This window comes from Eretmochelys imbricata, chromosome 1, assembly GCF_965152235.1.
Source record: "Eretmochelys imbricata isolate rEreImb1 chromosome 1, rEreImb1.hap1, whole genome shotgun sequence".
In the NCBI taxonomy this organism is placed as follows: Eukaryota; Metazoa; Chordata; order Testudines; family Cheloniidae; genus Eretmochelys; species Eretmochelys imbricata.
In genome coordinates, this window is record NC_135572.1 from 303,683,904 (window position 1) to 303,706,757 (window position 22,854).

General features: G+C 43.1%; 1 protein-coding gene across 1 annotated transcript in view; it reads right to left on the reverse strand.

The window, feature by feature from the left end:
- Positions 1 to 13,781: 13,781 nt before the first annotated feature.
- TMEM117 (transmembrane protein 117) overlaps positions 13,782 to 22,854 on the reverse strand; it is a 328,857-nt gene continuing 319,784 nt past the window's right edge. Inside the window, exon 8 of the mRNA XM_077807768.1 lies at positions 13,782 to 14,422. Coding sequence (XP_077663894.1) covers positions 13,782 to 14,422 — 641 coding nt within the window. The remainder of the gene's footprint in view (positions 14,423 to 22,854) is intronic.

A 22,854-nucleotide genomic window follows, 5' to 3' on the forward strand; every position in this document is an offset into this window, starting at 1 on the left:
TGTGCTTTACTGTGTAATTTGCATACAGGTTTGCACCAGCCTATGCTATATTTAGAGCTATGCAATGTCTGACTACAAAATGAGACCAGCAAATCTGGGGTGTGTTTCCTATTCTGTTGGATGTAACCCTGGTGGCATTTTTCCCATCACTCGATGCATGTCATCTCATGTTAGCAAAAATAATTTTTGTGAACAAAACCTGTATTCCCCAAACTAAATACAGTATACAGTATGGTCAGGGACCTCCCTAGTGGGGTGTGGGGCCTGGGAAAAATCAGCCTCCCAGCTAGTCTCCTCGCCATCCATCCGGCACACCTGCCCGCCAGACTGCCACTTTCCTCCTTGCCATCCACCCGCCTGCCTGTCACTTGCCTCTTCACCCACCTGCCTGCCACTCGCCTCCCCACTAGTCTCCTTGCCATCTGTCTGGCGCGCCCCCGCCCCCAGTCCACCACTCTCCTCCTCACCCCCCACATCCACCTGCTGCTCTCCTCCTTGCCATCCAACCGCCTGCCACTCGCTTCCTCACCCACCTGCCAGCCACTCGTCTCCCCACTAGTGCCTCGCCGTCTGTCTGGCGTGCCCCTTCCCCTATCCACCCAACTGCTGCTCGCCTCCTCACCATCCACCCACCCGCCTGCCACTCACCTACTCACCCCCCTCCCGCCTGCCGCTCACCTCTCCATTTGCCTCCTCACCCCGCTCGCCCGCCCGCCCGCCACCCACCTCACCTCCCCACCTGCCTCCTTACCTGAATATTGGGACAAAAGGCATTGTGATCATACATCTGTCAGGACACGGGAGACAGGACTAAATATTGTGACAGTCCTTATTTTATTGAAGTGTGGGGCCCCCCAAAGCACGGGGCCCAGGGTGGTCGCCCCGATTCACCCTACCCAAGGGACAGTTCTGTGTATGGTAAGAATACCCCCCCCCAACCCCCTTGCTTTGCAAATTCAGAACAATACCTGCTGTGCTAACCTAAAGGCACAAAGAAAACACTCGCCTTTACTTTGGGGAAGTGCAGGATAAGTCTGTCTCAAGCATGATGGGAGACTGAAGGGGCACTAGCTTAGCATGCAGGATACCTGGCTTCAATTTCTAGCTCTGCAATTGACCAGCTCTATGATCTGGGCAAGTGGCTTCATCTCACTCTGCCGCAGTTTTCCCTCCCATCCTTTGACTGTCTTCTCTATGGTAAGTTCTTCCGGACAGGGTCTGGCTCTTCCTATCTGTGTACAGCACCTCACACAGTGGGCTTCTGCCAGGGCTGGGGGTTCTAAGTGCTATCATAATATAAACGATAACAATACTAATAAGATGGGAGCTTGGCCCAGCTAAAATACAATTTTCCTCTGCAGCACTTGGCAGATGGAAAAGAGGCCTGCCTGAAGCCTCGCTTGTCTGGTTAAATTCTGAGACACGGTTATGTTTTGTCCAATCAAAATGGAGTTATGAGAACCCAACAGGGTTGTCTGATTTCTTGATTTTTGATTTTTCCTCACACCTTTTTGCCAGAATACAATGGGGACTCCTGTGAGAACTGGTACTTTATTATGGTGCTAGAATGTTGGCATCATTTCTTAGAAGTCAGCTGGATTTTGGGATTGCTCACTGGCAGAGGGTGAAGGGCTTTTGCCACCTGCTGCGAATAATAATTAATAAACACCACCAGGTCTATGCGTAAAGGAAAAATTAAAAATCCAGGCCTCTTTTTGGTAGAACTTTGTACATGTCACTGGTGGATTTCTCTGGATAACTCCAGCCTGGGAAGTCCATCTATTAGAAAGAAAGAACACCTAAGTAACCTTACCTTACTGAGGACTCACTGTGTAAATTGAGAAGGACCATGGGGTGGGTTAGTGTCTGATCCAACATGGCAATTCTTATGTCAATAGGAGTATTGACTTTGCACCAATGAGTCCAGGAGTCCCTAATGGACCTCCATTCCAATCTCAGTGTAGAAGAGGATTCCCAAGGATTTCTTAAAAGAAGTTCTTTTCTTTGGAGCTGGTGGGGCATATGTGGGTGACGGTGGGAGAAGGGAGTGGGACAGATGGGGGAAGATGGGTATTTTGTGGATTGAAAATTTTATTTTTATCTTATAAAAATTATGGAAAACATTACATTTTCATATCATTTCACAATGCAAAACTAGAACATTTTGCCCTTCCAGTCACCATGGAAACAATGATTATTGGAAACGATCTGTACTTGAGAGAACAGGTTTGCATTATCTCCAGATGACATGGAAGATAAAACGCACATGCTTGTTAAGCAGTGCTAACTGGCAAAGCTTTCACAGTCAACAAGTAAGGAAACTCACAAAGGAGCTCTGGAATCTGGAACAGCTTTAACCCACGTGTTCTGGAACACACTGGCCCCCCAGCTGTCATTTTCTCAGATGTGTCTGCTTTAAAGCAGTGATTTTATTCATGACTAAATGGTAAAACGGTGACCATGTTTGAATATTTGTTTTATTCAACTAGAAGAATTAGTAACATCCATTAATATGACTCATTTTAAATTTTTTGAACCCATCTACAGAGGAGCCAGTAGAGCCACCAATAACGTAGCATGACTAGGTGATTGCCCTAAGAAATCATTAATGCTGTATCTAATCAATCATTTTTAGCAAGCGGAAAAACTATTGATATTACATTTTTGAAAATCTTGTTTTAATCTAACATTATCTTATTATCTGGTCTGTGTTATTTTGTCTTTCTGACCTTTGTGTTAGTCCCCGGACCTTTATGTAAGCCAGTTCTTAAAGAGATAAATGCTTAATAAATTGTACTGAGCAAATGCCCATGAATTTAGTTCCTATATAGATCCGCTTCCTCCACACCCCACCTGTCCCTAAGGCATCTGAACCATTTTGCTAGTGTTTAATTCTTTTGAAATTTTGCAAAGTCACTGGCACACTCTTCCAGGTGTTTAAACTATCTGCAACCTTCAAAACAAGAACCTGATCAGCTCTTTCTTCCTTCCAGTTACCCTGTAGTAGATGGGTTATTTTTATTTTTAAAGGAACATTGTCAGGCAATTTAGGTCCAGCATGTAGGTTTTAATTAAAAGCTAACAACAAAAGCCCAGCAACTCCAGCTTGTCCATGTTGCACATGTGGAGTATTTGCCTGTTCTGTTTTTCCTTTGTAAATGTAAACTCTAACACAGCATTTAGTATTGATTTGTACCATTTGAATGATAGGGTGTGCAACCTGAGTGAAAACGCTGGATTGAATTTTGTTTTTCATTTTATTTTAATACTTTTTTCATTTAATAGAGATTATAGAATAATGACTTCTGCGATCATGACCTAGTCAAACTGTACAATACTGAGTCCCTACTGCCTCCTCTAGCCATTTTCCCCAAAAACTTTAAAAATTAATCAAACTATTGTATGTTACTAGTTCTTCTACTTGAACAAGAATAAAGTAAAACTCTTTCATGAATAATTCCAAACACTGACTCAAGATAATTGATTACATGAACCAAAGGTTGCAAATTGCAGAGCTAATTGACTTCAACAATACCAGCTAATAGATATTAGTTATATCAGTACAAAGTATCATTGCAATTAATTTCAGCATCACAAAGAATTTTCCTTTAATTTTTTTCAACTCTTAAAAGCCATTTCCGCTTGTCAATTATTCATGTGCAATTTCCAGTTGTAGCAATAGGAGTTGGTGTAGCATTTGTCCCTATAGTACAGTCCAAAGGGTATCTGAACACTGAGAACATAAGTGTTACATGGGCCGTAGGCGGGGCTTGAGGTATTTGCATTGATGGTGTGTGATAGTTTGAACGTTGCTGTTTATTGCTACTCTTAATTCCTTCTTTCTATCAATATTAACCTTTATCCAAAACTGTTTAAATCAACTGCAAGCATCTGGGTAAGATGGTTATAAAAGAGCACCCCTCTGCTTTCAGCAGCAACCCTTCCTTTCCAAAGGGTAAAGCTCTCAAACAGCAAAAAATGGCTGAATTCCCCTGTCCACCTGGCATTCCTTAATGGGATGGAGTAAGGAGCTGGGAATGGGAGTGAGTGGGAACATAAGAAGGGGGAGATGGAAGGGGACTGAGGACTTGGAGAGGATGCAAAGAATGGAAAAGGGAATGATTTAAATGGAAGAAAGGGAAAAAATCATATGGAAAAACTGAGCAGTTAAGAAACTGAGAACTAGCCTGACTCAGGAAAGGAATGTGTGATTCTGTCCCCAAATACCATTTTTGGAAAAAAGTAAGAAAATGGCCAGTCTTGATTTTTTTAACAATGTAAACTTGCATTTTAATTTTTGACTGATTGATTCCCTTGTCTTCATTGTCCTTCCTGATTGCCTCCTTCTTCTGCAGCTAGAATCCTGTGTCATCAAAACACTGGGGGGACAGAGAGTAGCAGTTGTAGCTATCTGAAGAGTAGGGAGGATCTGCAGTTTCTTAAAAACAGACAACCTGGAGGGCTGTGGGAAGGGGAGCAGCCCCAAGAAGAAGCCATAGCAGTCATGGGGTGGGGAGAAGGAAAAGGCTGTGTGTGTAAAGATCACCAGTGCCCTTTTAGACAAAGATATGGCAAGCTGAAGTCACTTGTTCCTTGTAGGAATTAAAGAGAGAGCAGCAGAGGAATGCTGGGGGCTGGGAAGAAATACCACTCTCCCTGCTGCCCCACCTTTTCCCAGAATCTAGCAGTTGGAGGGGCAGGGAGTGCTCCCTTAATAATCAGAAAAATGTAGCAGAGATTGTTCCATTGTTATGGTTGTTTGCATATTACTAGAACCAATAACAAATTTGTCATGAAAAACCCCAGTGAGCTAAAACCTTATGTATTTCATGAAACCTCCTGGTTGTAAAGACCAGCCCCAGTCTTTGTTTGTGCAGTACTGTAATGAACTGACCTTGAATCTACTGTGTCTTCAGATTGTTAACTCTTTGGGGAAGGAAACTGTTGCTTCTTAAACATAGTTTCATCAATTGAGCACAGCTTTGTGCACAAAGGGCACTAGATAAATAATTACAACCAGCTATGGTCCTCCAATGGGTGTTTTGTATTCAGAGCTGTCCAATGGAAAAAGTGCATGGAAGGGAAAGCAGGAGCCAAACAGACCTAACCCCTCCCGTCCCCCAAATCACTCTGATGAGAAAAGCAATGGAGGGTGAATTTCACCTGCAGATAAGCTATTCAGATGTCAAGTGCAGAGCCTACAACAATGAGCTAAAATACTTTAATTTCTGCCGCCACCCACCGCCAATCTGAAGTCAAAGGAAGTGCTATTAGCAGTGTCTAATAGCAAGGCGATAAGAGTATTGTATTGGCCAAGACTATAACAGGGTTCGGAAAGGAACTAGATAATTTCATGGAGGATAGGTCCATCAATGGTTATTAGCCAGGATGGGCAGGGATGGGGTTCCTAGCCTCTCTTTGCCAGAAGCTGGGAATGGGTGACATGGGATAGAGCACTTGATGATTATCTGTTCCGTTCGTTCCCTCTGAAGCACCGGGCATTGGCCACTGTCAGAAGACAGGATATTGGGCTAGATGGACCTTTGGGCTGACCCAGTGTGGCCGTTCCTTTGTTCTTATGTTCTGTTCTTATGTCTATGGGTCTGGCCTTCTACTGTAACTTATCTTTATGAAAGTGTTTGACGTAAAGTAATTCCTTTGGCAAATACGCCAATCACACAATGATGTTGTGACAGACGTAGATTTTCTAAGGATATAGCTCATATAGTATATATCGGTATAGTTCAGATGAGACACACACAAACTTAAACCAAATATTAATTTGAAGGGTTAGCACAGGATATGTGCCTTCTACTATCCCCCATCACTAGTCATTTGGGCTCCATTAGCTCTGTGCAGCCACAACTCCATCTCACCACAAGTGAAGCATTTGCAGAGGCCAGCTCATCCATGTAATTCCATCTGTTGCTGAATCCATCTGCCACCCTATGGAGTGGATTTAACTCTTGGACATATTGGTATAACTTTCCTCAGCTTCCCCAGCTGTAAAATGTGGCTAACAATGCCTAGCCAGTGCTTTGAGCGCTGCAGATGAAAAGCACACTGTAAATGCTATGTGTTTTATTATTAGTATTATGACTAACACTGAGCTAATTTGAAGTGGGGCCTAGCAAGACCTAGCAGAGAGATTAGGCCCTGTTGGAACTTGGAAATAAGAGGAGGGCTTTGCTGAGGCCTGGTCTTCTTTATGTGGAGCAAGTAGTGTTGGTGAAGAGGAGGAAGAAGGATCTCTGTTGTCCTATGGAGAAGCTGGCAGAGAGAAGGGTATTTAGTGGTTCCCCTGCTGGGGGCATTGGCCTCAGGCTTTTTCCCTCTCCAGTGAAGGGTTGCCATGGAGTGAAAGGCAGAAGATTAGACTCAAACTCTTCCTCCCAAAAGAAGGATCAAGTTTCTTCTTCTATGTGCCTCTCCCAAGAAAACACGCAGAGAGGAGTTGCTGATCTCAAACTTCCTCTGCATAGAGGAGCTATTAGTGGGTATCAGAAAGAAGCCATAATTATGAATCAGGGAGCTAGGAGCTGCTTGTGAGCACTATAGGGAAGGCCTCAAAATAATGCAGATTTTCATTTTTTATTGTTCCAAAGATATGCATAGCCTTTCAACACCAAGTAAAGACAACTTCCCTGCCCCAAACCACAGCAAACACCAGGTCACCAGGATGAGCTGACATCACATAAAGGCAAAGAAAATAAAAATGTCTGATACTTTACCCAATAGGCTATCAAGGCTCCTCCAGGAATGTCCTCCCCAGTTTTGGGTAAGAAAAAGAACGTTTGGTTGTTTTCTGTACCTCACCTCTGAACTTTTTCAGTTTTGCTGGGCAAACTTTCAAAGGTTTAAAGTTCAAGACAAGCATCCAAAGGTTCATATGTGTGTCTTACTTAGCCAGTGTTTTTCAGTCTCACTCCTTTCCAAGCCATGACAACCTCTCTTTAACACAGTCCCCTACTTCAACATACCCTAGCTCCCTCCTACTGTGGTAGAAGATCTTCCTAAAGGCTGGAAAAAGAGGATTCCTAATGCCTCTCTTTAGGGTAGGGGAAATGTCCTATTGGTTATAGTTTCTTCTGTGTTTATTTTTATCAGCTTAGGGGCTGGCACTTCAGAGTGTAGGGTTAATGTGTTCCACATCTCCCTTTGAGAATGCAAATGAAACAGGACTTTTTGTTTCTGAACTGTTTAAATAAATGATTTGCCCCACGCCCATGCCCCCAACTTCATCGCAAGTTTCGGGTACAAATTCAAGGAGTTATTAATTTGCCCATTTCTAGTAGTTTGAAACTATGTGTTACATTCTGAAAGCCCCAGCTCCCCAATGTGGATAGTTTAAGAGCCTAGTGAAATGATGATGGGTAGGATGAACAGCCCCTTCGTCAGTTTAGCCAAAGAATGGCTGTATAGTAACTGTGCCAGAACTGTTTGTGTGTTTGATGTGTTTGCTGTAACTTGGGAAATCTCTATAGTGATAAAAGGTTTACAATTGTTTGTTCATAAATGTAACTTGAACCAAAGCATCTGCAGTACGTCATCCTGAGTATTTCTGCCACTCAACTCCAAGAATAGTATCAGTTTAACATCTGATATAGTTCATTCCTCATCTGTATACTATACCCAGCAATTGCAAGAGGATCAGCTTTATGTACTTATACAAGCTTGGATCTGTCTCTGACATTTATTATTCTTATAGTCTGTTCAAAACTTCAGACCTTTCCTTGTAAGTGCTACCCAAAGTGCTGGTCAAAACCACATGCAGCTTCTTGAATACCTACAAGACTATGGCCTGAGATACAAACTTCCCTTGTACCTCTGTTAACAAGTTACTAAGATTTTGCACAATAGCTCATTGGATTCATTAGTTAAAATCTAGAAGTGTGTGTTGAGTGTCTGATGCATCATTTAGTGGTGGCCGATCCTCTGTACTTGACAATCTAGTGGGGTTTTAGATCTCCAGCTTCTGTTGTCCTATTTCTGTCTCTCATGTGACTAGTGCTATGGAGGCTATTCAAGGAAGGAAAGATGAAAGGGAAACACATTAGGAGTGTGAGGTGCAAATGCAGTCAAGAAGTTAATTCACAATTACTGTGCCTAGAGCCAGAGTAGAGAATATATTTAAAACAGAACAAGTTAGCTTTTCATGCAAATTAACTCAAAAGCATTCAGCGAGGCAGATAATAGAGCTACAATTTAAGTTAACATTTAACACAGCTAAATGTTAAAAAAAAATAGTAGAGAAGAGAAATGTACTCGGAAGAAAAGATACAGGTTTGGCTGGGATTTTACAGATTTTTACAGCTGACAGGTGGGAAAATAGAGAAAAATTGTTCCAGGTAATGGCAACTGCAGAGGAGAATGTTCTAAAACTAATAATGCCAAATTATAGGAAGGACCAGGGATGAGGACCTGAAGGAACGGGGGAAGAAATGAGGTAGAGTGAAGCAATTTCCTGGAGCATTATAAAATAAGGAGAGCAGTACTGAAGTGTCTCCTTAAGGATATGGGCCATTTCTTCCGAATAAATAATTAAAAAACCAAAACCTATAGCCAAGTAAGCAGAGTCTGTTTTGAAGGGCTGTTTCAAAAATGTACTTACCCTCCATTTGTTCCACGTCATTTCTGTGTCAGCAAATGTAATCACTACAGATGCTCATAGAGACATTTGTAAGCACTTGTATGCTCATAAATCCTGCATGCTTATCCCTGGGATGACCTTTGCTATTATTTTTAGGGTATCTGTTATGATATCTTGCAATGTATGTGAATGTAAAAAGCTACTGTACCAAATACATTCTCTCACAAAGCAGATATAGTTCAGCTATAACAGGAGAGCAACTCCTGAATGGTTCAGGCTTGAGAACCACAAGTGCTCTCCCCTCACCAACTCACTCATGAGGACAAGGTTTTGGAGTCCTTGGGGGTTATTTTCATTTTCTGTGGTAGGCAGACCATACATATCAAGGTAATGGCTACTGGTGCTGCATAAGGCCCTTAGATTAGAAAAGGTTTCCATTTTGATGTAAGAAAGCATATTGTGAATGTTAAATAAGAACTACCATGGAAAGAATTAACATATCTACTTCTGTGTTTACAAATATATACAGCAACAGTTACTGTAAAACTAGTGCCTTTTCAATTGCTTCCTTTAATTAAAATGCAGAGTTGACTGCAAGGGTCATGCTGAATCCTGTGACTCCTTTTGAATCCATTTTGGGTACAGTTTCTCTGCTTGACTCTTAATTTGAGCACTCATGGAAAATCTCAGGATTACTTGTTTTTCTCTCTCTTGTATGCAGTCTTGTGGCGACCTTAAAAGCATTAACTTGTAAGGTCACAGAATTATTTTAGCTGTGGATCAGTTGCTTAATAACGGTTGCTTTAGAGTCATGTAATCATGCAAGCAGCAAGGCTCAAGTCAGTCTTTCATTTTTTGCTTATATATTAATGGACTTAGCCACCCTATGCACAGAAAAAACAAAGCAATTCACAGACGGGTTTGATGTTCTAGAGTAAGTCTTCCAAATCACATGGAGGAGCATGTGTTTGCAAAAATAATTAGCCATTTTGTCTACCTATTTGTCCATATCAAATCCTGCTTGGACATAAAGCATAAATATAATCACTTCCTACACAATAAAGGGAGAATCTGAGAGTATTTTACCATAAGTAGTGAATGGCTTTGAATAGATAACTTCTATCTTAAACAGACTGAACAAGTTTACAGGCTGCAGTAACCAAATGCTAATAATAGATTTTTTTATAGCTATAATTTCTGGTAGATAAAAATTCAGCCTCATTAAAAAGGAAACTTTCTCTTGATAAAATATTAAATGTTCCATAGGCAAAATGGTTGGTTTTGATATTACAATGATTTCGATGTCTGTATTTTTAATGTCAGAAATATTTATGATTCTAAATAGGACAAAGTATGGGCGAAATGTTAAAACAAAACACAAAAAAACCCTAACAGAGGATAGGTTCCTGCCACATGATAAACAATTGTTGAATGATGTTTATTCACTTGGCTCTCAAGAGACAGATAATAAATGCATAGTTCTATTATGCATGCTAAATTCACCATGCTGAAAACTTAAAAGCAGATAGATCAAAACAACTGAGATAAAAAAAACATGAAGACAAAATACAGCAACATCAGTAAGAGATAGGGAAATAATTCAGACTTTAAAATGACTTCTTATTTAGTAACTTGTAACAACAATTTATGAAACTAAATTAGAGGCAAGTCAGAGTTTTTCTGGTATTTTAGATTTGCTATGTTTTTAATGTATATAGCTTGAACAGACATCAGAGGAATTCAGATTCCAAGTAGCCTTTAAAAAGGCTGCAAAAACAATTCCTGCATGTTTTTGCTGCTAGGTTCCATTAACGGACAGTGTTTAATTCTTGAAAGGGGGAGGAGGGGAATTCAGGACAATTCACTTGCTAATCTATTCCATGCATTCACTATCCATCCCTCGCACTATTGTTTCAGTCTTTGAAGAAGTTAAAGCTGTCAGTTGTGTTGTACATTTCCCAGTATAATGTATCCCAAACCATAGTTACATAAAGTTGTAAAACACTGAAGGCTATGGGCTCTGTGTTCTTTCCTGTAATCACTACACTGGTTCTTTGGCATTGTACAGGTTGTATTGATGAAGGGATATTGACTGTTGCTCCAACTATCATTTTAACCTTTGTTTCTGAAAGGTGAAGGGCAGGATTTTTAATCAAGTAGCAGTTTATCTTTAATTATGAAAAACATAATTGGCATTATCATCTAATTGCAATTACTGATCGAGAAAGTCCTATTTTCACAAGTATGAGTATGCTGCATTATCACTCCACTGTTACTCTGTTATGAAGCTGTATTTGTATTTGGCAGGCAGCCAGCAAAAATTAAAAGGTAATCAAAATGCTTCTCTGCAGTCCAGTTATCAAAGTCACTGACCCTACAGCTGAGTAAATAACAAAGTCAACCTTTAGTGTAAAAAGAAAAGGAGTACTTGTGGCACCTTAGAAACTAACCAATTTATTTGAGCATAAGCTTTCGTGGGCTACAGCCCACTTCATCGGATGCATGCAGTGGAAAATACAGTAGGACGATTTTATATACCCAAAGAACATGAAACAATGGGTGTTACCATACATGCTATAACGAGAGTGATCAGATAAGGTGAGCTATTACCAGCAGGAGAGAAAAAAAACCTTTTGTAGTGATAATCAAGATGGGCCATTTCCAACAGTTGACAAGAATGTGTCAGGAACAGTAGGGGGGGAAAATAAACCTGGGGAAATAGTTTTACTTTGCGTAATGACACATCCACTCCCAGTCTTTATTCAAGCCCAATTTAATGGTGTCCAGTTTGCAAATTAATTCCAATTCAGCAGTCTCTTGTTGGACTCTGTTTTTCAAGTTTTTTGTTGAAGAATTGCCACTTTTAGGTCTGTAATCGAGTGACCAGAGAGATTGAAGTGTTCTCCAACTGGTTTTTGAATGTTATAATTCTTGACGTCTGATTTGTGTCCATTTATTCTTTTACGTAGAGACTGTCCAATTTGGCCAATGTACATGGCAGAGGGGCATTGCTGGCACATGATGGCATATATCACATTGGTAGAGGTGCAGGTGAACGAGCCTCTGATGTGATTAGGCCCTATGATGGTGTCCCCTGAATAGATACGTGGACACAGTTGGCAACGGGCTTTATTGCAAGGATAGGTTCCTTGAGTTAGTGTTTTTGTTGTGTGGTGTGTGGTTGCTGGTGAGTATTTGCTTCAGGTTGGGGGGCTGTCTGTAAGCAAGGTCTGGCCTGTCTCCCAAGATCTGTGAGAGTGTTGGGTTGTCCTTCAGGATAGGTTGTAGATCCTTGATGATGTGCTGGAGAGGTTTTAATTGGGGGCTGAAGGTGACTGCTAGTGGCGTCTGTTACTTTCTTTGTTGGGCCTGTCCTGTAGTAGGTAACTTCTGGGTACTCTTCTGGCTCTGTCAATCTGTTTCTTCACTTCAGCAGGTGGGTATTGTAATTGTAAGAACGCTTGATAGAGATCTTGTAGGTGTTTGTCTCTGAGGGGTTGGAGCAAATGCAGTTGTATTGTAGAGGTTGGCTGTAGACAATGGATCATGTGGTGTGGTCTGGATGAAAGCTGGAGGCATGTAGGTAGGCATAGTGGTCAGTAGGTTTCCGGTATAGGGTGGGTGTTTATGTGACCATCGTTTATTAGCACTGTAGTGTCCAGGAAGTGGATCTCTTGTGTGGACTGGTCCAGGCTGAGGTTGATGGTGGGATGGAAATTGTTGAAATCATGGTGGAATTCCTCAAGGGCTTCTTTTCCATGGGTCCAGATGATGAAGATGTCATCAATGTAGTGCAAGTAGAGTAGGGGCATTAGGGGACGAGAGCTGAGGAAGCGTTGTTCTATGTCAGCCATAAAAATGTTGGCATACTGTGGGGCCATGCGGGTACCCATAGCAGTGCCACTGATTTGAGGGTATACATTGTCCCCAAATGTGAAATAGTTATGGGTGAGGACAAAATCACAAAGTTCAGCCACCAGGTTTGCCGTGACATTATCGGGGATACTGTTCCTGACGGCTTGTAGTCCATCTTTGTGTGAATGTTGGTGTGGAGGGCTTCTACATTCATAGTGGCTAGGATGGTGTATTCAGGAAGATCACCGATGGATTGTAGTTTCCTCTGGAAGTCAGTGGTGTCTCGAAGATAACTAGGAGTGCTGGTAGCATAGTGCCTGAGGAAGGAGTCTACATAGCCAGACAATCCTGCTGTCAGGGTGCCAATGCCTGAGATGATGGAGCGTCCAGGATTTCCAGGTTTAAGGATCTTGGGTAGCAGATAGAATACCCCTGGTCGGCGTTCTAGGGGTGTGTGTGTGCGGATTTGCTCTTGTGCTTTTTCAGGGAGTTTCTTGAGCAGATGGTGTAGTTTCTTTTGGTAACCCTCAGTGGGATCAGAGAGTAATGGCTTGTAGAATTCTTGTGGTGTTGCGCTACATTGATGACATCTTCATCATCTGTTTTTTTTTTCCTCTCCTGCTGGTAATAGCTCACCTTAACTGATCACTCTCGTAATAGTGTGTATGGTAACAACCATTGTTTCATGTTCTCTGTGTATATAAAATCGTCCTACTGTATTTTCCACTGAATGCATCTGATGAAGTGAGCTGTAGCCCACAAAAGCTTATGCTCAAATAAATCTGTTAGTCTCTAAGGTGCCACAAGTACTCCTGTTCTTTTTGCAGATACAGACTAACACGGCTGCTACTCTGAAACCTTTAGTGTGACATCTTATCAGGAACCTTTCTTCAGAAATCTCTACATCTATTGGTAAGAAATCAAATGACATTCTAAATAATTGCATACAAAAATACCCTTGCAAAATAGGTTAGAAGAGTTGTTCTCTATATCTTCTGGTGTTGAGTTAAAAATCAGTTTAATGTTTCAAGGCACCAACACGGTTAGAATTTTATACCTGCAAATATTTATCTATGCACTATTACACAGTAACATCAATGTATTAATAAATAGTTTGTGCAATTCTGAGAAGCAATCTATAAAGGAATGTTAGCTATACAGTAGGCACATATATTATAATACAAATAGAAAACAAAATTCCTAGAAAAAGCATGTTGAGCACCTTTGTGGCACGGGTTATATTTCTTGTGCTAAACACTATGTAAACCTTAACTTACAATAACTGAACTCTCACAATAATTGGTTATTTAAATCTTTCTTTTCTGGGTGGTTGGCTCTAGGTCATGGGATCACTCTTAGGCGCAGAAGCCTCTGTCATTGGTTGTAATGGGCTGTCTTGTTCATTCAACTGTAAGCTCAAGTTTTCAGAAGTTAGAAGGGAAGAATTAAAGACAATTTCACTTAAGTCTGATTTTATGGATACTAAATGTGGATCTTGAAAACTTAAAGTTTTCTCCACTAAAACCTGTGTATTTTCTCGTGTCATTCCCATGTCTGATGGTGACTTCTTTTTCATTCTTGTGTATGATTTGTCCAGATTCTCCATGCCTTGCTCAGTTTTCTGAAATCGCCCAAAGAACCAGATGAAGAACCCAAACAAAGCAAAAGCGAGCAAACTTGGAATAAAGGCCAGGCATTTGACATCAAGGCTAGTCCCTGTATATCTGCTATGCAAGAACATGTCTCCCTCAGCATAAGTCCTGTTAGTCAGAGGGTTTGTGTTATTTGATCTCCAATCCCAGGATAACTTGGTTCTGTTAAGGTCCTTTAAGCTTTCTGAGTCCTCCACTGTGTAGATCTTCTGTCCAGGACCAATATACTGACCATATTCATGAGGTTTGTAAAATATTTGATTCTTCCACATATTTAGATCCAGGATTAAAACCAGAAAGATAATTCCATAGTTAAACCATTTACCTGTTTGAAAAAAGAAAACAGTGTCATCTGATGTCCTTTTTACAAGTATCACAACCGTGCTGATACAGTAAATGCCCCTCAGATAAAATGTTTCATTCAATTAACCTGTGAAACAAAGTTATAATGAAATTCTCAGCAGACCCAGATTTATTCTTGAATCTCTCTTAGTATTTCATAATTATGTCTAGGCACATAATAAATCATTTTGTAGAGCAGTACAACAGTATATCAATTGAATTCATACTGCAGTTTGTAGGTGACCTGTTGATTAAACCATTAGGTGATGTGGTTTACATCAATCAATTTTAAAAATAGTTGCATGAAAATTCTCCTTGAAAAGGCTACATTTGATGTATGCTTTGTATGCTAGTGGTGAGACGCTTTGAAAAGATGACAATTACATTGCTTTAATGGTACGTACTGTGATTGATTAGTACTCATGCAGAGAAGCCCAGACATATGTACGTGGGAAGTATGGTGGTTCTGAGACATGGTATCCAAAGTACATACAAGATACTACTTTAGTAACTATTCTTTGTATAGATGCCATTGCAGTATTGTCAGAGCCTACTTATTAACTGGAAACATCTTAAGATCTTACCTTGACACGGTATTAGCAATGTCCAAGAACTCATCACGTTCACATACAGTTAAAGACATTTTTAGGACTGTGGATGCACAAGTATATCTAACTGCTGCATTAAGTGATTTTGGACATAAGACACTCAGGAGTATATTTGCTGGTAATTACCAATGTTGAGCTGTGTTGATGTTTAGTTAAATGTAACCCTTCTGCCCATCAGAGTTGGCAGCAACAAGGGCCGGGTTCAGTATCTAGGGGTTCCATTCCAATAACACAATGCAAAACCGGCTCGAGCCCCCACCCAGTGACCTGGGACAAATATATACCATTCCCGTTGGGCTCCGCCAAGAGGCAATACTTCCCCTCTCACAAGCACATAGTCTGAGTGTAGCAAAAAGCCTTTTAATAACAGAGAGAAACAATGTGGCATTATGTTGGGGAAACACCACCAACAGGATTCATAGCACAACCCATGAGCAAAAAACCCACCCCAAGCAAACTGGGGCGTGTCCTTTCCCTTTGGCTCTTGAGTCCAGCAACCCAAAATCACCCAAAGTCCCAAAAGTCTCTGTCCCTGGTCAGGGCAACCCCAGAGTTCGAAAGTTTATCTGCAGTTGAGATGGGCGGGGGGGGGGTGTGTTAAGGGGCACCTTACGTGGTCCAAAGCTGATTACCCCACCTCTTCATGGGGCTCCGCTCTGCCAGCCACCCCCATGAGCTGCTCCAGGCATCCGACAAACTGCTCTGCTCCACAAGCTGTTCCACTCACCATGCTGCAAACTGCTCCACCATATATCCTCAGCATCCCCCACTACTTAACACAACACTCAGTGATTTCAGCTCTTAGTAAGTTTAGCTCATTTGTGATTTCAGCTTGTAGTAGATGAGCCTCAATGCTGGTACACCACTAGCCCAAAGTGAATTCAGCTCAGCAGCCTGTAACTAGGCTCCTAATAGGATCAAAATTAGCTCTGATATTCCACAGTGCAGAAAAAAGAAAGTGCAATTAGCATGTAAGGCCCTCACCAGGGGGCCCATGCCACCAAGTATTAATATCTACCCCAACCTCTCTCCATTCACTGAGTTTTGGAACTCATGACCTTTGCCTAGCGAGTGCTGCTTAGTTGATGGTGAGTCCCTCCATCATAACAAAAGGCCAAGTGCAGTTCCACTGTCCTTGATTCACATAATCAGGATAATAACAGTTTATTCCTGCCCCAATAACAGAGAAACTGGGGCTCCTACAGCAGCCAAAGTGACCATCTAGGTAGGGTGGGTGTGCCTATGCAAATGAGATCAGCTCCTGAAGTTCTTTTCCACAACCCACCATGACTCGCCACCAGATGTCAGGGTAGAGCTCATCCTGACTCTGCTTACATCAGTAAATAAAAATATACACATGAAACAGAATCTCAAAGATGAGTTACTTTATTGGTTTGGTAAGCAGTGGTGTGGTTGAAATTACTGTCAGGCTGTGCACTCATGTTCTGCCATTAATTTGAATGTCTCAGTAAAGTAACTCCTTATAGTTTGGTATTTGTATTTATGTTTTTAAAGTGATTTTTTTAACCCAGATGGCCATTCTGGATGAGAATAAACATGAGCATTAATTTTCTTGTGGCCCTATCCAGAAACTAAATTACTGAAATACCAGGGAGGAAATTCTGCTGTCAGTTTCAAGAGTATAAGTCCTCACAAACACCACTGAAGCTATTGGTATTATTCTGGATTTTCACCAGCATAGGTGAAAGCAGAAGTTAGCCCCATATTTCCTATTACTTTAGTCCCTTAAATGCTCCCTGAGACATTAATAATACTCATAAAAATGTAAACTAAACACAAAATACCAAGAAATACAAATTCTAAACCACCTTGCCCCTAGATGCAAAACTAGGGTTTTATTGCACCCAAAACATCTTTTGTGCATGTCAGTTACCTTTAGAGTCCTGACTGCAACAGTAACCTGTTTTGTCATATTTTATGGCACCACACTCATCATCAAACCTCTGCTATATTTTTCACTCTGAATGTAAAGGTTCCTGCTGGGTTGCACGTTCAGTTCTGTTTGCGTGCCAAGCTCAAAGTTGGAAATAGGTCACTAACGGTTTTCACACCTCCTCCCACACAGGCTATGAGGCCATCACCTGCATTCAGGAGGGTCCTCTCATGCCTCTTCAGCCTGCCTGGAGGAGCTACCTCCTCACATGCTTTCTTCTCTGATTGGCACCACTAGGAAATAGGCTATGTTACTGTGCTTTTTGTTTCCATGGAAACAAGGCAAGAGGCTCTGCAGAGAGCCTTGCTAGGTGTAGGGGATGGTAGGAAATGGGTGGACTGTTATGGGCATTTGTAGGAAGATTATAATACTTTGCTTCAAGATGACACACCTGCAAGTGAAGCGGGATAGGAGGAGTAATGGAAGAGATTGAAATTAGGAAAAAAATTAAGCATAATGCAACATATGTTATACTCCTGTATAGATCTGTAGATGGCCAGTCCAAAAGGGACCATTACGAGTCTAGCCTCCTGCATAACACAGACCAAAGATCACCACACAATAATTTCAGCATCAGGTCCATAACATCTAGTTGGGATAGAGCATGTCTTTTAGAAAGACATCCAGTCTTGACTTAAAGACTTCAAGTGATGGATAATCCACCAGATCATTTGGTAACTTGTTACAACGGTTAATTACCCTCAGTGTTAAAAATATTTGTCCTTTATCTAGAATTTGTCTAGCTTCAGCTTCCAGCCATTGGGTTTTCTTATGCCTTTGTATGCTAGATTAAAGAGCTCCTATCAGAAATATCTTCCCTGTGTAGATGCTTATGCCCAGATCCAGAGACTTGATCACAGTCTCTAAGGCACAGATCCTTAAAGTATTTAGGGGCCTAACACCTAACCCATGGGTGTTAGGCCCCTAAATACTTTAAGGATCTGTGCCTTAGAGACTGCGATCAAGTTACCTCTTAACCTTCTTTGTTATAAATTAAATAGATTGAGCTTCTTAAATCTCTCACTGCAAAGCAAGTTTTACAGACTCTGAATCATTCTTCTGGCGCGTCTCTGAACCATACACAGTCTTTCAACACATTTTTTAAAGTGTGGAGACCGCAACTGAATACTGTATTTCAGTACCAGTCCCACTAATGCCATATACTGAGTTCACACCACTTTCCTACTCACAAATTCTTCTATGCATTCCATCCAAGGGTTATGTTAACCCTCTTAGATGTAGAATTGCACTGTGAGCTTATGTTCATGGGCTTATCCACCTAAGTTCTTTTTAGAGTCGCTTCTTTCTAGTGTAGCCCCTCCCTTGGGGCATAGCCCAAGTAGGGTGACCAGATGTCCCAATTTTATAGGGACAGTCTCGATAATTTGGGGCTTTTTCTTATATAGGCGCCTATTACCCCACACCCCCCGTCTCAATTTTTCACACTTGCTGTCTGGTCACCCTAAGCGCAAACCTCCTCCCTGATGCTGGCTACTTAGAGTGGCTTTTCCCTCTCCTCGTGTGAATAGGATCCTGTTATTTTTTTCTCATGCTGGGTGCCTTCACCCAAGGTGACCCTTCACTGTTCCAGATAAACATGTCCCTTGGGGAAAAATGAATAATGCTACTAATGGGCAAGGAGTATAAAACCTAGTACATAAGACACAATAAAATACAGCAACGGAACCCCAGCAAAATAATGACACACCCCAAACAACAATATAACAAAGGGGGACTTTACTGGGAGCAGGAAAATAGGATCTGGGGAAGGCAAAGGTTAGCCTTGTGCTAGCACATCAATAAACAGGTACTAGTACATTAGCAAATCAAGAAATGTCCCACTTCCCAAGACTCACAACTCTTCCCAGGCACTAGCTCCAAGCCTGCCAGCTTCCCAGGCAAGTGTGCATTGAAGATGGGTCTAGAGACAAGTGCTGCAGTGCTGTGAATGTTGGCCAGCTTAAACAAAAATGGTTCTCTTACTGTGTCTTCATTCCTGGTGGGGCAGGGTCCTCCCCTGCAGGGCTGTAGCTAGAGTGGGGCAAGAGGGTCAGCTGCCCAGGGTGCAGAGCCGGCAGGGGTGCAAAAATGGGGCGATGCAGGATCAGGACCAGCAGTGCCGGCTCCCCCTGCAGGATTGGGCACAGCAGCGTTGGCTGGAGTCCATGAGTGTAGTTTGGGGCAGGGAGGGCATTGCCCCCTCAAACAGAGGCCTTGGCTGGGAGTGGAGAGGGTTGTCCAGAGCTGCTTCTCCTGCCAGGTGCTCGGTGCCTCTGTGCCTGGATGTCTCCTGGGTCCCAGTGCCAGTTGTCTTCCCTTCTGCATGTGCTGGGCGCCCCATATGGCCACCATCCTGTTTTCTATACAATGGTTAGTGCCTGCCAGGGTGGGATATGGTGGAAGGGGGGTGAGGTGGGGGAAAGAGTCAGTGGGGAAGGAAGGGGGATGGGATAGGGCAAGGGGAAGAGAAGGGGATAGGAGAATGGGAGGAAGTGCGAACCCTGCATGCAGCATCTCCGCAGCAGCTGGGTCTCCTCAGTTAAGCTGGCTCCCACCCCCTCCCCGAGCACTGGCAGCCCATCTCCAGTGTATACCCCTGCTGAAGGTACCCCCTCCAGTGCCCTCCAAATGCCCCCGCCAATAATCCCTAAATATCCCACACAGACACCCCCAGCACCTTTCCAAATAACCCCTCCAGTTCCTCCTCCTCCCCCTGGTAATGTCTTCTATTTGAGTACTTGAAATATGGTAATCCTGGGGGTTGCTCCATTCTCACAGTCTTGGTTTCTGGAGCTGGTGGGAGCGAGTCCACCCTGCCAGCAGCTGCCTGCCCCCAGCACCTGGGCTGGGCACCAGGCTTGATGCAATGGCTGTGTGACCACACGCCCAGAAGCCATGGGGCTGGGGCAGGGCAGCCAAGCGGAGCAAGGGGAAGTTCTGCTCTGTGCGCAGGGAGTGTGCGGAAAGTGACCTGGTGGCAATGGCAGGTCCCTGGGCAGGGACAGGGGTGTGACCGGGTTGCTGAGAGGTAGGAGCCCAAGGGGGATGAGTACTCCAGGGAGCTCCTCAGGGAGCATCTCATGGCAGCCAGGCTTCATGGGCAGAAGCTGGCTCCAGGGGGGATCACCGGCTGGCACCAGGCTCCTTCAGGACAGAGGCAAGAGCATGGTCAGGGGTGCAACTCGGAGCTGTGCTGCCCACCCTGCCTGGGGAGCACCTGGCTGTGCAGAGCTGGCCCAGCTCAGGGAGCAGGGCAACTAGGGCTTCCAGGCAGCCAGCCAGCACCATGGCTCCCACAGCACAGAGAGCCAGGGGTCCGAGTGGGCTGGGCAGCTCCCACCAGCTTCCAATCTGCTGGCTCCTGGCAGGAGGAGATGGTTTTCAAACTGTGGGGTGCAACCACTAGCGAGGCCCGCCCCATAGTTTGACAATCTCTGTGCTAAATGGGAGGCAGAAATCTGGGGGGACCACGTGACCCCATGTGCCTCCCACATGTCACCTTTAGGGGGTGCAACTATGATTGCTCACCCCAGGCACTAAAATGCTTAGTTATGGCTCTGCTCGCCTGGCTCCAAGTCCGGAGTCCTGTGGAAGTCTCAGCTGGTTCTCAGTAGCTAGCGCCAGGTCATATCTCTGCCTCTCTGGATGCTGGTCTCTGCAGGGCTGGAATGGCCTGACTCATGGACTGGATCCCACAGCAGCTCAAAGCCCCCATCTATGGGGAGTAGGACCTAAGCTGTTCTGCTTCCCTCTCAGCTCCCAACTCAAAAGAAGCTAAACTAAACCTAGTCTCTTTGCCTCTGAGTCGGGCTGACCCTTCCCCTGGAGGGAGCTGAGCAGCCCTGGTTCATCACTGGCCCAGCAACTGCTTTTCCAGATCACCCCATGCAGAAGCCTCATTATTGGGCTCAGCAGGAGGTTCCAGTCCATTCTGTCCTCACCACTGACTCCAAGCATGCGGGGAAATAGTGTTGGAGGCTTTGGTAGCCATATGGTTGTAATTCATAGGATAGACCCAGCTTGATGCTCCAAGGCCTGGCACTCCAGGAGCTGGCAAACTCTGAAGAGGGGTTACACTAGACACAGTAACCCATCCTGTAGTTGTGAGATCTATCCTTTGTTCCTATATGTGCAACTTTCATATAATGTGTTAGAATGTATATTGTTTGAATCAGCCTAGCTAACCAAGCAATCCAGGTTGCTGCATAGGGCTGACTTATCATTATTTACTACACCACCAATCTGTGTGTCATCTGCGAACCTTACCAGCAATTTTTTTCTCAGATTAATGATAAAGATAATGAATGGGAACGGGACCAAAACCAAGACTACCGCTGCAAGACTCCACTAGAAACCACCTATTTGATGATTTCCAGCTTTCATTTACAGTATTTCACATTTTGTAGACGAAAATGGAAGCTGGGAAACTGGAGTCACTCATTATGAAATCTTAATGTCAGCCACATCTAAACAAATAGTTGTAAGCAATGGTCCCACTATTGCTCTAGCATGGATTCAGCTCCACTCATGTTCATTCAGTCACGAGCACTAGCATACAGTGGCCGCTGGCATTTTTGCCACCATGTTTTTTTAGCCTTGCCCATAGCAGGGCTTTAGCACAGAAGCTGCCTGAAGTGGGAGTTTAAGAATGGCCACACTGGGTGAGACCAATGGTCCACGTAGCCCAGTATCCTGTCTTCCGACAGCGGCTGGTGCCAGATGCATCAGAGGGAGCGAACAAAACAGGGCAATTTGTCCAATGATCCATCCCCTGTTGTCCAGTCCCAGGTTCCAACAGTCAGAGGTTTAAGGACATCTAGAGCATGGGGTTGTGTCCATGACCATCTTGGCTAATAGCCATTGATGGACCTATCCACCAGGGGCTTAGCTAATTTTTTTAACCCAGTTATATTTTGGCCTTTACAGCACTCCTGGCAATGCCTTCCACAGGTTGACTGTGCGTTGTGTGAAGTATTTCCTTATGTTAGATTTAAATCTGCTGCCTATTCATTTCATTGGGTGACCCCTAGTCTGTGCGTGAGGTAAACCTTTCCCTATTCACTTTTCCCATACCATTCACAATTTTATAGCCCTCTGTCATCTCCCTCCCTCAGTCACTGCTTTTCCAAGCTGAACAGTCCCACTCTTTCTACTCCTCATGTGGAAGCTGTTGTATGTAGTATTATACTCAGTGCTGCACTCAAGGGTGAAAGCAGCAGTCAAAACAAAACACCTAACATACATTCGGGAAATGGGCAAACATGTAGTTGCTGGTCCAGCAAAGGATGTAAACATACATCCTTGACAAAAGAAAAGGAGGACTTGTGGCACCTTAGAGACTAACAAATTTATTAGAGCATAAGCTTTTGTGAGCTACAGCTCACTTCATCAGTTGCATTCAGTGGAAAATATAGTGGGGAGATTTTATATACACAGAGAACATGAAACAATGGGTGTTACCATACAGAGTGTAACAAGAGTGACCAGGAAAGGTGAGCTATTACCAGCAGGAGAGCGGAGGTGTGGGGGAGGGAACCTTTTGTAGTGATAAATCAAGGTGGGCCATTTCCAGCACTTTACAAGAACAGTAGGAGGGGAAATAAACAAGGGGAAATAGTTTTACTTTGTGTAATGACCCATCCACTCCCAGTCGCTATTCAAGCCTAAGTTAATTGTATCCAGTTTGCAAATTAATTCCAGTTCAGCATTCTCTCGTTGGAGTCTGTTTTTCAAGTTTTTTTGTTGAAGAATTGCCACTTTTAGGTCTGTAATGGAGTGACCAAAGAGATTGAAGTGTTCTCCAACTGGTTTTTGAATTTTATAAGCCCGTTGCCAACTGTGTCCACATATCTA